Source organism: Salmo salar, chromosome 20, assembly GCF_965601325.2.
Source record: "Salmo salar chromosome 20, fSalSal1, whole genome shotgun sequence".
Classification (NCBI taxonomy): Eukaryota; Metazoa; Chordata; class Actinopteri; order Salmoniformes; family Salmonidae; genus Salmo; species Salmo salar.
The window spans coordinates 14,942,345-14,957,812 of NC_138310.1; the positions used below are offsets into that span (position 1 = coordinate 14,942,345).

Genomic DNA, 15,468 nt, shown 5'->3' on the forward strand with positions numbered 1-15,468 from the left:
GGCTACGTTATATAAGTTAACCTTCTTGCAAGTGTGCTGGCTGTAGTTTTTACAAAGCAAGGTGAGGTGCCAAGCAAATAGGTTAGTCCAAAAGTGCCCACATCACTCACCAATGTTCGAACTTCGAAGTCAGTCTCCTCTTCGGGAAGATTAACTGACCAAACGAGCTCTCTGTCTCGTGTATCAAAGCTAAGAAACTAACATACCGGTATGCATTACATTTTTAAACAGTGGACATCTCCTTCCGACTGTTTCCATACACAAAAAGCATCTCCATAACATCGGTTTGAGTTAGCGCATTTCTTCCCGCTGTAAACTCAGACCAATGAGCTACTGCTGCTGCATGTGCATTGAGTTGAGAAAGGCAGATTTAGTTTGCTTTGTGCGCCGGCTGCCGGCGAATCGGAACCATTCCATTTACACACGGCGCGCTGCACTAACATGGCTCCTCGCATTTTGTCTGTTGTTCTTTAGCTGTGGGCAAAAAGCTATGTGAGAGGTAACTTGATTCTTTTTATTGTAGGGAAGACTACGTTTCTTTCAAAAAGATCTAAAAACAGAGCCCTTTTGCCGTGACATTGTGTATTGCAATGCCGTGACCCGGATTCGAACCGGGGTTGCTGCGGCCACAACGCAGAGTACTAACCACTATACGATCACGGCGAGCTACCAGGGCTTGCCCCTCTAGGGGAGAATTTAGGATTTGTAGTGACGTTGGTAAAATAAACTGGCTAACTGTTAAGTTATGCCACGTATTTTTTATTTTATTTTTTTACTTTTATTTTAACTAGGCAAGTCAATTAAGAACAAATTCTTATTTACAATGATGGCCTACCAAAAGGCAAAAGACCGCCTGCGGGGACGGGGACTGGGATTATAAATAAAAATAAATGACATATAAATAAATACAGGACAAAACACACATCACGACAAGAGAGACAACACAACTACATAAAGAGAGACCTAAGACAACAACATAGCAAGGCAGCAACACATGACAACACAGCATGGTAGCAACACAACATGACAACAACATGGTAGCAGGACAACATGGTAGCGGCACAAAACATGGTACATTATTGGGCCCAGACAACAGCACAAAGGGCAGGAAGGTAGAGAAAACAATACATCACGCAAAGCAGCCACAACTGTCAGTAAGTGTGTCCATAATTGAGTCTTTGAATGAAGAGATTGAGATAAAACTGTCCAGTTTGAGTGTTTGTTGCAGCTCGTTCCAGTCGCTAGCTGCAGCAAACTGAAAAAACGTGCAACCCAGGGATGTGTGTGCTTTGGGGACCTTTAACACAATGTGACTGGCAGAACGGGTGTTGTATGTGGAGGATGAGGGCTACAGTAAATATCTCAGACAGGGGGGAGTGAGGCCTAAGAGGGTTTTATAAATAAGCATCAACCAGTGGGTCTTGCGACGGGTATACAGAGATGACCAGTTTACAGAGGAGTATAGAGTGCAGTGATGTGTCCTATAAGGAGCATTGGTGGAAAATCTGATGGCCGAATGGTAAAGAACATCTAGCCGCTCGAGAGCACCCTGACCTGCCGATCTATAAATTGTCTCCGTAATCTAGCATGGGTAGGATGGTCATCTGAATCAGGGTTAGTTTGGCCGATGGGGTGAAAGAAGAGCGATTACAATAGAGGAAACCAAGTCTAGATTTAACTTTAGCCTGCAGCTTTGATATGTGCTGAGAGAAGGACAGTGTACTGTCTAGCCATACTGCCAAGTACTTGTATGAGGTGACTACCTCAAGCTCTAAACCCTCAGAGGTAGTAATCACACCTGTGGGGAGAGGGGCATTCTTCTTACCAAACCACATGACAATTGTTTTGGAGGTGTTCAGAACAAGGTTATGGGTAGAGAAGGCTTGTTGGACACTAAGAAATCTTTGTTGTAGAGCATTTAACACAAGGGGCCAGCTGAGTATAAGACTGTATCATCTGCATTTAAATTGATGAGAGAGTTTCCTACTGTCTGAGCTATGTTGTTGATGTAGTCGTTGTTGATCTAGTCGCCAACAGATGGCAGTATATCGCCACAATCTCATGAAAAAAACCGACTTATTTACTCCATACATAGGTGATAAGTCAGTACTAACGATTTTGTCATTTGAATAGCAGAGTTTTGGAACATGCCTACTGGTGAACACACATTTCCTATTTACATTACTACACAACTCCAGCATAATGATTGGGTGGGCTGTGTGAGGGAAACGGCACGTGAACGGCCACCAGAAGGGCATGAGCACGGCTGTTGCTTGATAAGGCGGAATATAGCCGGAGCCCTGTGAATGAAAAGCTCTGGAGGTTGTTGCAGAGAAAATGTCACATAATGTAGAACTGGCGCCAGTGCAGGATGCAGCGTTGTGTCTTTCCCCCTTCATGTGGCTCTTCGGGGCCGATTCACAAAGGGCCTATTCACCCAGTCTGACACATTTTGTTGCACCTTACATGGTGTGGGTTGGTTGGGTCCAGTGATGTAGTGGTAAGAAAAGGTGAGTAAATTATACTGAACAAAAATATAAAACGCAACATGTAAAGTGTTGGTCCCATGTTTCATGAGCTGAAATAAAAGATCCCAGAAATGTTCCATATTTCCCGGCAGTTTAGCTATCGATGTGATGTTTGGCGGTGCCTAATCAGTCAGTTCTGTACCAACCTGGCTGAGTGGCAGTGTGGGTGGAATGAGCGAGCTCGCCTGGCAACCACAGCACGAAACACGTGAGGCAATAAAACTCAGTAGTCTGCCTGGAAATTCATTTGCAAGACCAATACATTTTTATCATATTTTTTGTAAACATATTTGATCTGTTCTCCTCTCATTTTAATTCAAGTACTTTTCAAGTACCAACCTGAGAAGATGTCTGATTTTAAGGTATTCCAGTACTTGAATTTCAGAGTGCCAAATTCAGGTACTTTAAGCACCTCAAGCACTTTGTGCGAACCCTGTGTCCTGGGCGTACGCACTACCCTCTGTAGCGCCTTGCGTTCAGATGACAAGCAGTTGCCATACCAAGTGGTGATGCAGCCAGTCAAGATGCTCTCAATGGTGCAGCTGTACAGCTTTTTGAGGATGCCAAATCTTTTCAGCCTCCTGAGGGGGAAGAGGCATTGCCATGCCCTCTTCACGACTGTGTTAATGTGTGTGGACCACGATATCTCTTTAGTGGTGTGGACACTGAGGAACTTGAAGCTCTCGACCTGTTCGACCTGTTTGAGCGCAAGTGTTTTAGGGTACATTACGGTAAACAACACCTAGTTGCTCCTCTGCAGTTACATTATTGTGTTACAGCAGGGGTCTTACACACAGGGGGGATATGGCTAACATTGACAGACTTTTCTTATTAGAGTTAACTTGATTCTTGTTTTTGTAGTGAAGACTAAGTTTCTTTCAAAAACATCAAAAAATAGAGCCCTTTTGCCGTGACATTGTGTATCGCAATGCCGTGACCCGGATTCGAACCGGGGTTGCTGCGGCCACAACGCAGAGTACTAACCACTATACGATCACGGCGAGCTACCAGGGCTTGCCCCTTTATGGGAGAAATTGGGATTTGTAGTGACGTTGGTAAAATAAACTGGCTAACTGTTAAGTTATGCCACGTATTTTTTATTTTATTTTTTTACTTTTATTTTAACTAGGCAAGTCAGTTAAGAACAAATTCTTATTTACAATGATGGCCTACCAAAAGGCAAAAGACCTCCTGCGGGGACGGGGACTGGGATTGTAAATAAAATAAATAAAAATAAATGACATATAAATAAATACAGGACAAAACACACATCACGACAAGAGAGACAACACAACTACATAAAGAGAGCCCTAAGACAACAACATAGCAAGGCAGCAACACATGACAACACAGCATGGTAGCAACACAACATGACAACAACATGTTAGCAGGACAACATGGTAGCGGCACAAAACATGGTACATTATTGGGCCCAGACAACAGCACAAAGGGCAGGAAGGTAGAGAAAACAATACATCACGCAAAGCAGCCACAACTGTCAGTAAGTGTGTCCATAATTGAGTCTTTGAATGAAGAGATTGAGATAAAACTATCCAGTTTGAGTGTTTGTTGCAGCTCGTTCCAGTCGCTAGCTGCAGCAAACTGAAAAAACGAGCAACCCAGGGATGTGTGTGCTTTGGGGACCTTTAACATAATGTGACTGGCATAACGGGTGTTGTATGTGGAGGATGAGGGCTACAGTAAATATCTCAGACAGGGGGGAGTGAGGCCTAAGAGGGTTTTATAAATAAGCATCAACCAGTGGGTCTTGCGACGGGTATACAGAGATGACCAGTTTACAGAGGAGTATAGAGTGCAGTGATGTGTCCTATAAGGAGCATTGGTGGAAAATCTGATGGCCGAATGGTAAAGAACATCTAGCCGCTCGAGAGCACCATTACCTGCTGATCTATAAATGATGTCTCCGTAATCTAGCATGGGTAGGATGGTCATCTGAATCAGGGTTAGTTTGGCAGCTGGGGTGAAAGAAGAGCGATTACGATAGAGGAAACCAAGTCTAGATTTAACTTTAGCCTGCAGCTTTGATATGTGCTGAGAGAAGGACAGTGTACTGTCTAGCCATACTCCCAAGTACTTGTATGAGGTGACTACCTCAAGCTCTAAACCCTCAGAGGTAGTAATCACACCTGTGGGGAGAGGGGCATTCTTCTTACCAAACCACATGACAATTGTTTTGGAGGTGTTCAGAACAAGGTTATGGGTAGAGACATCTTGTTTGACACTAAGAAAGCTTTGTTGTAGAGCATTTAACACAAGGGGCCAGCTGAGTATAAGACTGTATCATCTGCATTTAAATTGATGAGAGAGCTTCCTACTGCCTGAGCTATGTTGTTGATGTAAATTGAGAAGCGCGTGGGGCCTAGGATTGAGCCTGGGGTTCTCCCTTGGTGACAGGCAGTGGTTGAGACAGCAGATTTTCTGACTTTATACACTGCACTCTTTGAGAGAGGTAGTTAGCAAACCAGGCAAAAGACCCCTCAGACACCAATATTCCTTAGCCGGCCTAAAATAATGGAATGGTCTACTTTATCAAAAGCTTTGGCCAAGTCAATAAAAATAGCAGCACAACATTGCTTAGAATCAAGGGCAATGGTGACATCATTGAGGACCTATAAGGTTGCAGTGACATATCCATAACTTAAGCGGAAACCAGATTGCATACCCAAGATAATACTATAGACATCAAGAAAGCCAGTTGATTATTAACAAGTTTTTCCAACACTCTTGATCCACAGGGCAAAATAGAAATAGGCCTATAACAGTAAGGATCAGCTTGATTTCCCCCTTTAAATAAAGGACGAACCGTGGCTGCCTTCCAAGCAATGGGAACCTCCCCAGAAAGGAGAGACAGGTTAAAAAGGTCAGAAATAGGCTTGGCGATGATAGGGGCAGCAACTTAAAGAAGAAAAGGTTTAAACCATCTGACCCAGATGTTTTTTTGGGGTCAAGTTTCAGGAGCTCCTCTAGCACCTCGGACTCAGTGACTCCCTGCAGGGAGAAACTTTGTAGTGGGGCAGGAGGAAAAGAGGGAGAAGCATCAGGGATAGTCACATTAGAAGGGGTGGGAGATGAGGAAATGTTGGACAGGCAAGGCTGAGTCAAATAGGAATCCTGACTTAATGAAGTGGTGATTAAAGAGCTCAGCCATGTGCTTCTTGTCAATAACAACCACATCATCAACTTTAAGGGACATGGGCAGCTGTGAGGAGGAGGGTTTATTCTCCAGGTCTTTAACCGTTTTCCAGAACTTCTTGGGGTTAGATCCACAAAGAGAGAACTACTCCTTAAAGTAACTAACTTTGGCCTTCCGGATAGCCTGAGTGCACTTATTTCTCATTTACCTGAACGAGAGCCAGTCAGCCTGAGTATGCATGTGCAGAGCCTTTCGCCAAATGGAATTCTTGAGGTGGAGTAACTCTGCAAGATCACGGTCAAACCAGGGGCTGAACCTTTTTTAATTCTCATTTTCTTTATGGGGGCGTGTTTGTTAACAATACCACTGAAAATATCAAAACAGAAGGTCCAAGCATCTTGGACAGAGGGGATCAAGCTGATTCTATACCATTTTACAGAGGTCAGGTCACGAAGGAAGGTTTGCTGATTAAAGTTTTTTAGCAAGCGTCTATGACAAATCAGGACAGGTCGTTTCACTGAGCAGCCATTACAAACACAGGCTGTAAAACAGTGATCGCTAAGGTCATTACAGAAAACACCAGACTGATACCTCTCAGGAATATTTGTGAGGAAAACATCAAGAAGAGTAGCCTTTTCTGGGTCTTTGGAGTCATACCTTGTGGGATTGGTAATAATCTGAGAAAGATTTAGGGAGTCCCATTGCTTTAGGACTTGGTCAGGTGGTTAGAGCATGTCGCAGTTCAGGTCACCTAGCAGGACAAATTCAGACTTGGTGTAAGGGGCCAGGAGAGAGCTTAGGGCAGATAGGGTACAGGCCGGTGCTGATGGAGGACGATAGCACCCAGCAACAGTCAACAAAGAGCTATTTGAAAGTTTAATAGGTTAACATCAGTATTCAAAACACTCTTCCTTAACCACGTCTCAGTAATGACCAACACATCTGGATTGGAGCTCTGAACCCACACTTTCAATTGATCCATTTTAGGTAATACGCTTCTACTGTTAACGTGTAGAAAACCCAGGCTTTTACGGGAGCAGAAATCAGAGGAGCAGATATCAGAGCACAAGTCAGAATTGGGGCTAGCAACAGTAGATGGACCAGGGTGTACATGCACATTTCCAGATATCATCAACAGAAATACAATCAAGGTATAGTACAGGGAGAGCTCTGCAGTGCTGATTTATGACATCTGAATGTGCATCAGATGGCAACAAGATCATATTGTACAGCAATTTCATCAGGTAACATGAATACAAAGCCGACGAGAGGTGGTTAGAATAGGATGGGAGGCCAAAAGTCCGTGTAACCAAGTCAGAGCCCCGAGTGTGGGAACAAACAGTCTGTCCCACGGTTGGGTAAAGACATTTTGTAGTCAACAAAGCATGCAGGAGTCATGAGGCAAATAGCAAAATGCACAAGAAAAAACGAAAATATGTAATGACTTGGGGCTTACTAGTTGGAACTAGGAGACTCGGAAATGTCAGACTTTCTAACTTATTGTAGTATACATGTGCCCCACGCGGTGGCCAGGCGTGTATAGCCGTAACAGACATTTTGGTGACCTTATTTGACCTTTTCTGCTGCTTTTGAGATACGGTTCGATCCCTCCTTGGGACACTACTTGATCGAGTAAATAAAACACTGAAGAATCACAATACAGTAACTATTGGTCCCTGTATAATGTATTATTCTAATATGTATTTATTCTAGCATTGTGTCAGTTATTAATGATAAACCTTTAAACTGCACTCTTCCTCCCCATCTCTCTATTTTTCAGCCCCAGATGACAAAACCTACACAGTCCAAGGGTTGCAGGTCTGCCGACTTCCTTCTGGTCACACAATGTATTCAGAGAAATATCCAATAAATCAAAGCCATTGCTTTAACTGTGAATGTACTTTATTGCAGATATTTTCCTCAAATAAAATGGAGCATACATAAAATAAACAAGTTATTACAATTTATTTACATTTGGTCTAGTGTGTGTGAGAGGGAGACATGTTTTCAACTTTGATTTGATTGATATTTAGAGTAATTATGTGGGATATTGAGTATGGATATGAAGGAGTAGATATCTCCAATCCTAAAATAAAATGGAGCAAACATTAAATAAACAAGTAATTACAACTTATTTACATTGTGGATAATGTGTGTGAGTGCAAGTTCTGTTTTATTTTTCCTTGTCAGCCGCCCATCTCTGCTTTGTCAGTCTTGATAGGCCCAGTGTCTTCTGGGTGAGGCTGTCAGGCAGTGGTCTAGTGCATGCCAGATCTGAAAGAGAGATGCACAAAGCGACACTAAGTATACAACTCAACAACATGTCTGTGTGTACATCTGTTGGTGTGAGTGAGCATATGCAATATAATTCTGATTTACCTGTATCCATCTAGGTATTCTCAAAGGTTTCTCCCTTCACGGCCAGTGTAGTAGGAACCGGTGTAGCAGAGGACTGCTGTGACTGCTGCTGAACTGCTGGGGGTGGCAGATCTAAAAGAGAGAGGCACAATTTTCTTAACTGACAATATTCATACAACTAAATAGACTGAATGAGTGTAAGGCCTAGATTCAATCAGATCAAGAGTTAACCTGCGATAGCCGACACCACATAGCTGATGTTTTGGCCGTGTCGGAGGTGTAACTGCGTTGGATATGTCAAATCAGTAAGCAGCAGCTCTTGATCATTGTCACAAAACTACACCCGTCCTACTCTCGTTACTAGTTCAGAACGAGAAAGTGTAGGTTATATAGAAATAATGACGCTCAAATTCAAAATCATTAAACTAAATAATGAGGATTTCTATCAGCCTAATCGAGGTGTAGATTACATCTCAAATTGCAGCGTTCTAACCTGTAAACAGGGCTGCATGAGATTTCTGTTAATGCGACTCCGTGCAGCCAATGGCATTGTCCGCCTTAGGTATAATGGCAGGAGCCGCTTGTGGATTTGACAGCTCTAACACAGTTCCACCTCAGACACCACCAAAACAACCGCTATGTGGATGTCGGCTGAAGCGGAAGTGATTGAATAGAGCCCCAAGTGAGGGAGAGTGTGCATGTGTGTATACATACATGTGATAATTACCTGTATCACCTGTCGTGGCCGGTGTAGCAGATGCATTAGATCTGAAAAATGGGCACAATATAATTCTAATGACAAAGCCTTGACTACACACTAACCTAAACAGAACAGACTATGGGAGGCGCACTGTACTACATAGAGCCATGACTACATGGAACTCTATTCCACATCAAGTAACTCACGCAAGCAGTAAAATTAGATTTAAAAAAACAGATAAAAATATACCTTATGGAACAGCGGGGACTATGAAGAGACACATGCATACACACGATAACATACGCACTGTACACACACGTACACAAGGATTTTGTGTTGTAGATATATGATAGTAGAGTAGTGGCCTGAGGGCACACACAATGTGTTGTGAATGCATTGTAATATATGTTATCCCTTATGAGATTTTGTGCCAAATGCATTACGTTGTTACAGGTGTCAAGCATATGGGCATGTGGCAGCAGTGTGTAGGAGAGAGGTGTGGGAAGTGTGCAGAAGGGCATGAGACAAAGGAATGTGTAGCATTGGGGAAAGTAGTGGTATGCGTTAATTGTAGGGGTGCCCATGGGGCTGGGGATCAGAAATGTCCTGAGTAGAGCAGAAGTTGTCATATGCTGAGGCAGTGAAGAAAGTAGGGGGAGATGGGTCAAGGGGGAGGGATCCTGAGAGGAGTGGTGTGAGTAGTAGAGCGCTACCAGTACAGAGGGAGAGGCCAACAAGTTATACAGAATATGTTTCAGTAAGATTAGATTTTTTGCATTTATAGCAATGGTTATCAACTGTACTGCAGGGATGGAACACAAGTCACAGAAAATTGAGGCTGTGGTGGCAGCTGCAGAGAGGTATTTGAGTGTGCAAGACTTGACGTCAGAAGAGTTACAGGGTGTGTTAAGTGGCCTGAGGTAGGACTAAATATATTTAAATAGTGGAGTAGGGTGGTGTTTTAAAAAAAAATGGTAAAGCAAAATAAGTAAGTTATACTCCAGTCTAGTAGGTGACGGTAATGCAACATTTATAGGACGCCAACCACCCTTAAACCTCATCGAAGAAGAAGTGGCTAGCTTCACACAGGTATGGCGCGAGGCAGCAAGTGCACTGGAATCTGTTGAAAGCAAACTGCGAAGTGAGGAAAGAGAGAGAGAAAATGAAGTTCCTACACACGTGGATTAATTTATATCACTGTAGTTATTTTAAAGAGATTATGCCTGTCAGACGGCTTTAAAACTAAATCATTAAACGTTCGTTGAGTTTGACTCTAGTGGAGAAGCTTGCTATGCTCACGCACACAAACAAATGACTGAGAACAACCCGCTGGACGTGCCGAGACCGTGCACACCTATCGACAGAGAACGGACGAATGACACGGGGAAACATTTTAGAAACACCCTTTGTCGTCTTAATTTATTATTACACAAGTTAAACTGTTCGGAGATCAAAGACGCTAGCAAGCTATATTTTTTTAACGTTTCGATAGAAGATAATTTGTAAACGGCACCCCCTCCCTCCAGGATAAAACCATAACATATATGATCAGATTAAGGAATATGCGGCGTTAAAAACATTTGACGCGTCATAAAACCGTATAGGAATATTTTAGCCTCTACCAAAAGCAGCTTCCTCATTATCTACAGAACTGTCAACAGAGCTAGCAGCAGTTTTATCGCTTTGTTTACCTCGCTACTGTAGCTAGCTAGCTAACGTTTTTAGAGCAGGCTCCACAGTTGGATGGATAACGTTAGCTAACCTAGCTACCAACTAAACGTGGTGCCACCACTGGTGGGTAATGCTTGCAGCCCCTCTATATGACAACCAGCTATTGGTTGTTGGGACGAGCAATTTGAATTGGTCCTGTTTTATTTGACTGGCTGTTAGGAAAGCTTCCAAAGAGCGAGTGCAAACGGGGTCGTCCGGTTTTCAGCCAGTCTTCATTGCCACTGGGTCACCATGGCACAGCAGCAGATGCCAAGCTCTCAGAAGGCACTAATGCTTGAACTGAAGTCTCTCCAAGAGGAACCAGTGGAGGGTTTCCGCATCACACCAGTAGAAGAGTCCGACTTGTACAACTGGGAGGTGGCCATATTTGGACCCCCCAACACACTTTATGAGGGAGGATACTTCAAGGTGAGGGAGGATTTCTTCTGTCATGTCTGTGGGCAATACATCTGATCTGGGACCTATAGCTAACTAGTCTCGAGTATAGAAAGTATATAAATAACAAGAATCCAAACAGTAACGTTACTTATAGTATATACAAACACACTTTTTTGATATATGTAGACAATCCCTGTACCCCTGCCTAGAGAGCAGTGTTTCCCAAACTTGGCATACCGCTTGTAGCCTTTCCATTGTTTTTTTGACCATATAAATAAACATAGCAATATTTTACGTTACAACTGAGTCTTAAGCTGTCACCCAGGAAGAACTTGCCACAACCCTCCAGTGGGTGTTGATATGCGACACACTATTTGTGAAAAGCCAGAGTATTCCTTCCCTCACACATCACTGACTCTCATTTCCCAGGCACACATGAAGTTTCCAGTTGACTACCCCTACTCTCCACCTACTTTCCGTTTCCTCACAAAGATGTGGCACCCCAACATATATGAGGTGATGTATACCACATTGTATGTTTGTCTTGATTTTATGTGATTTATGAGTTTATGGGCAATTGTTGGTCTTGCTGTGGAGAGTAACTTGTTGCTTGTCTACAGAATGGGGAAGTGTGTATCTCCATCCTTCACCCCCCTGTTGACGACCCACAGAGCGGAGAGCTACCCTCTGAGAGATGGAACCCCACCCAGAATGTCAGGTAAAATAGTCCTTCTGAATACTTTCCGAATGCACTGTAAATGCTTCAAAATGAACAAAAAGTGATGTTAGCTGATGAGTTTCTCATAGAACAAAAACGTATGAGATCTCCTAAGCCTGTAGTTACCACAGACTTTATTTTCGTAATTTATCCAAAAACCTTTGACAAACCCAATTTCCCCATAGGCTTTGGCCAACAAGCCATGGCGGAGTTAGCCTCCGTTAGTGCCTTAAAAAATATGCCATTAGAATTTTTTTTAACCTTTATTTAACTAGGCAAGTCAGTTAAGAACAAATTCCTATTTACAATGACGGCCTATTCCGGACAAATCTGGATGACACTGAGCCAATTGTGCGCCGCCCACAGTTGACAGTGTATGTCAGAGCAAAAACCAAGTCGTGAGGTTGAAAAAGTGTCCGTAGAGCTCTGAGATCGGATTGTGTCAAGGCACAGATCTGGGGAAGGGTACCAAAAAATATCTGCAGCATTGAAGTTCAAAGAACAGTGGCCTCCATCATTCTTAAATGGAAGTAGTTTGGAACCACCAAGACTCTTACTAGAGCTGGCCGCCCGGCCAAACTGAGCAATTAGGGGAGAAGGGCCTTGGTCAGGGAGGTGACCAAGAACCCGATGGTCACTCTGACAGAGCTGCAGAGTTCCTCTGTGGAGATGGGAGAACCTTCCAGAATTACAACCATCTCTGCAGCACTCCACCATTCAGGCTTTTATGGTAGTGGCCAGACGGAAGCCACTCCTCAGTAAAAGGTGCATGACAGCCCGCTTTGAGTTCGCCAAAAGGCATCTAAAGACACTCAGACCATGAGAAACAAGATTCTCTGGTCTGATGAAACCTAGATTGAACTCTTTGGCCTGAATGCCAATTGTCACTCCTATAGGAAACCTGGCACCATCCCTATGGTGAATTATGGTGGTGGCAGCATCATGCTGTGGGGATGTTTTTCTGTGGCAGGGACTGGGAGACTAGTCAGGATCGAGGGAAAGACGAACAGAGCACAGTACAGATCCTTGATGAAAACATGCTCCAGAGCGCTTAGGACCTCAGACCGGGGTTAAGGTTCACCTTCCAGCAGGACAACGACCCTAAGCACACAGCGAAGACAATGCAGGAGTGGCTTTGGAACAAGTCTCTGAATGTCCTTGAGAAGCTGTGCAGTGATGCTCCCCATCCAACCTGACAGTGGTTGAGAGGATCTGCAGAGAAGAATGGGAGAAATATAGGTGTGACAAGCTTGTAGCGTCACACCCAAGAAGACTTGAGGCTGTAATTACTGCCAAAGTTGCCTCAAAGTACTGAGTGAAGTGTCTTAATACTTATGTAAATGTGATATTTCAGTTTATTTTTAATACTTTTGCAAAAATTTCTTGACCTGTTTTTGCTTTGTCATTATGGGGCATTGTGTGTAGATTGATGAGGGGGGAAAAAAACTATTTAATCAATTTTAGAATGAGGCTGTAATGTAACGAAGTGGAAAAAGTCAATGGGTCTGAATACTTTCCAAATGCACCCTATACCTAAAAGTTGAAAAATGGTGCGCAACATTTCAGGAGAATGTCTCTTAGCTAAGTTTTACAACAGTACGTACTAATTGTTTAATCAACTGAACATACCCCTGACGTGCCTAGTGAACACGGCCCAGATGTACTCACCTGTGACCTTACCTGTGTACTGTTTGTATATGAATGTCTATTCAGGACCATCCTACTGAGTGTGATCTCTCTGCTGAACGAGCCCAACACCTACTCCCCGGCCAATGTCGATGCCTCTGTTATGTTCCGCAAGTGGAGAGACAGCAAGGGCAAGGACAAAGAGTATGCTGAGATCATCAGGTACCTAGAATTCTCTGTCTTTAACACACAATGAAAAACAACAATATACTCCTTCACACACACGACTAAACATGCAAATTCAGTGCAGTCAATCACTTAATTTTTCTACCTGGAATCTTACTCTCTTTCACTCGTCTCTGACATTGTTTTTACTGTTGGTTGTGCTCTCACCCTCTATTTTTCTCTCTCTCCCTCTTTCTCTCAGGAAGCAGGTAGTGTCCACTAAAGTGGAGGCGGAGCGGGATGGGGTGAAGGTCCCTACCACGCTGGCGGAGTACTGCATCCAGACCAAAGTGCCTTCCCACGACAGCAGCTCGGACCTGCTTTACGACGACCTCTACGATGATGACATTGAGGAGGATGACGAGGAAGACGAGGATGATGCAGAAGCTGGGTGCCAGATGGCCGGAGAGGAGGGGAACTGCTTAATTGACGAGGAAGACTCGGGCAACGAAGAGTCATGACCTTCCTCCTCTCGCTTTTTATCCTGCTCCTCCCCACACCCTTCCTACCAGAGACTCTGCTGCAGCCTCCTCCTATCCTTACTTTCTGATTCCTTACCACGTGCGCACACAAACACACACTCTTGCTGGATTCATCCCATTCTTGACGGCTTCCCATAGCACTTAACATGCCCATATTCTATTAAGGCGCTCTACACCTGAAGCAGGGATTTTTAACGGCTGTATGGTGGTCAGATTTCATGTTTTTTTATGGCATTTTTCTTATTCAGCAATTTGAGGGGTCAGTTTTAAACAGTTCAACATAATCACATGCTTTATAATGACACCAATCTGGCTTGTATGATGTCTACCAGTGTTGCCAACAATTTTTTTGCGAGAATTCCTATTTGGCTGCTTGATTTGTTGCCAGATGATGTTTTGCTGTTACCATGACATTTTCTCCCCTTCTCTCACTGCACACCCCCTCCCCTTATGCTTCTGTACCTGTGTGTGCGGTGTTGCTGTGACTTCTGTTGCATAGGCAGCTTTTCTCACTTCCGTTTGTGGAATTATTTAGTGGGAAAAGTCACTAAAGGGTATCAAAACTCATCTCCAAGGCAGCCTGAAAAGTAGCTTAATTTCTCGCTAGGCCCTTTGACAAATAAAAGTTGCAGTGGGGGTCTGAAAACTCACTTAATATAGCGACTAAGTTGGCAACACTGGTTTCTACCCCTCCCAGGGTTAACATGCACTCTCCTAAACTAGTTCTAATTCCGTTGTGTTAAACCAAATCCTATTCAGACGTAAAAACACAATTTAAATTAACTCTAATTTGTTCTTAAACTGTGGAACAGGGTGGTAAGATGCACTCAATTAACTTGCAGGACACAGCCAGTGAAATATCAGTGCGGCAAATTCAAAAACAACAAAATGTCATAATTCTACTTTCTCAAACATACAACTATTTTACACCATATTAAAGATAAACTTTTCGTTCATCTAACCACATTGTCCGATTTCAAAAAGGCTTTACAGCGAAAGCAAAACATTAGATTGTTAGGAGAGTACATAGACAAAAATAATCACACAGCCATTTTCCAAGCAAGGACATGTCAATAAAACCCAAAACACAGCTAAATGAAGCACTAACCTTTGACGATCTTCATCAGATGACACTCCTAGGACATTATGTTACACAATACATGTATGTTTTGTTCGATAAAGTTCATATTTATATCCAAAAACAGCATTTTACATTGGCGTGTGATGTTCAGAAAATGTATTCCCACCAAAATGTTCGGTGAATGTGCACATCAATTTACAAAAATACTCATCATAAACGTTGACAAAATATATAATTATTTTAAGAATTATAGATAGACTACCCCTGGATGCAACCGCTGTGTCAGATTTTAAAATAGCTTTACGGAGAAAGCACATTTTTCAATATTCTGAGTACATAGCTCAGCCATCACGGTGAGCTATTCAGACACCCGCCAAGTTCGGCGCAACCTAAACTCAGAATTAGTATTAGAAATGTTCTGTTACTTTTGCTGATCTTTGTCAGAATACACTCCCAGGACTGCTACTTCCACAAGAAATGTTTTTGT

At 43.1% G+C, this 15,468-nt stretch overlaps 1 protein-coding gene, 1 long non-coding RNA gene and 2 other non-coding genes across 4 annotated transcripts; 1 reads left to right on the forward strand and 3 right to left on the reverse strand.

Moving 5' to 3' along the window:
* Positions 1 to 591: 591 nt before the first annotated feature.
* On the reverse strand, positions 592 to 663 carry trnah-gug (transfer RNA histidin (anticodon GUG)). The gene has a single exon. It is a non-coding gene; the product is annotated as a tRNA-His (tRNA).
* A 2,794-nt stretch (positions 664 to 3,457) lies between these two features.
* trnah-gug (transfer RNA histidin (anticodon GUG)) lies at positions 3,458 to 3,529 on the reverse strand. Its single transcript has one exon. It is a non-coding gene; the product is annotated as a tRNA-His (tRNA).
* Positions 3,530 to 7,566: 4,037 nt separating this feature from the next.
* Positions 7,567 to 9,874, reverse strand: LOC106580077 (uncharacterized). Its single transcript, XR_001322799.3, has 4 exons — positions 9,740 to 9,874; positions 8,768 to 8,808; positions 8,062 to 8,172; positions 7,567 to 7,956 (listed from the first exon to the last, which is right to left on the reverse strand). It is a non-coding gene; the product is annotated as an uncharacterized LOC106580077 (long non-coding RNA).
* On the forward strand, positions 9,619 to 15,102 carry ub2r2 (Ubiquitin-conjugating enzyme E2 R2). Its single transcript, NM_001139937.1, is given in 5 exon segments — positions 9,619 to 10,879; positions 11,279 to 11,365; positions 11,470 to 11,567; positions 13,281 to 13,415; positions 13,621 to 15,102. Coding segments are annotated over 5 exon segments (756 nt in total). The 5' UTR covers positions 9,619 to 10,702; the 3' UTR covers positions 13,880 to 15,102.
* Positions 15,103 to 15,468: the final 366 nt, after the last annotated feature.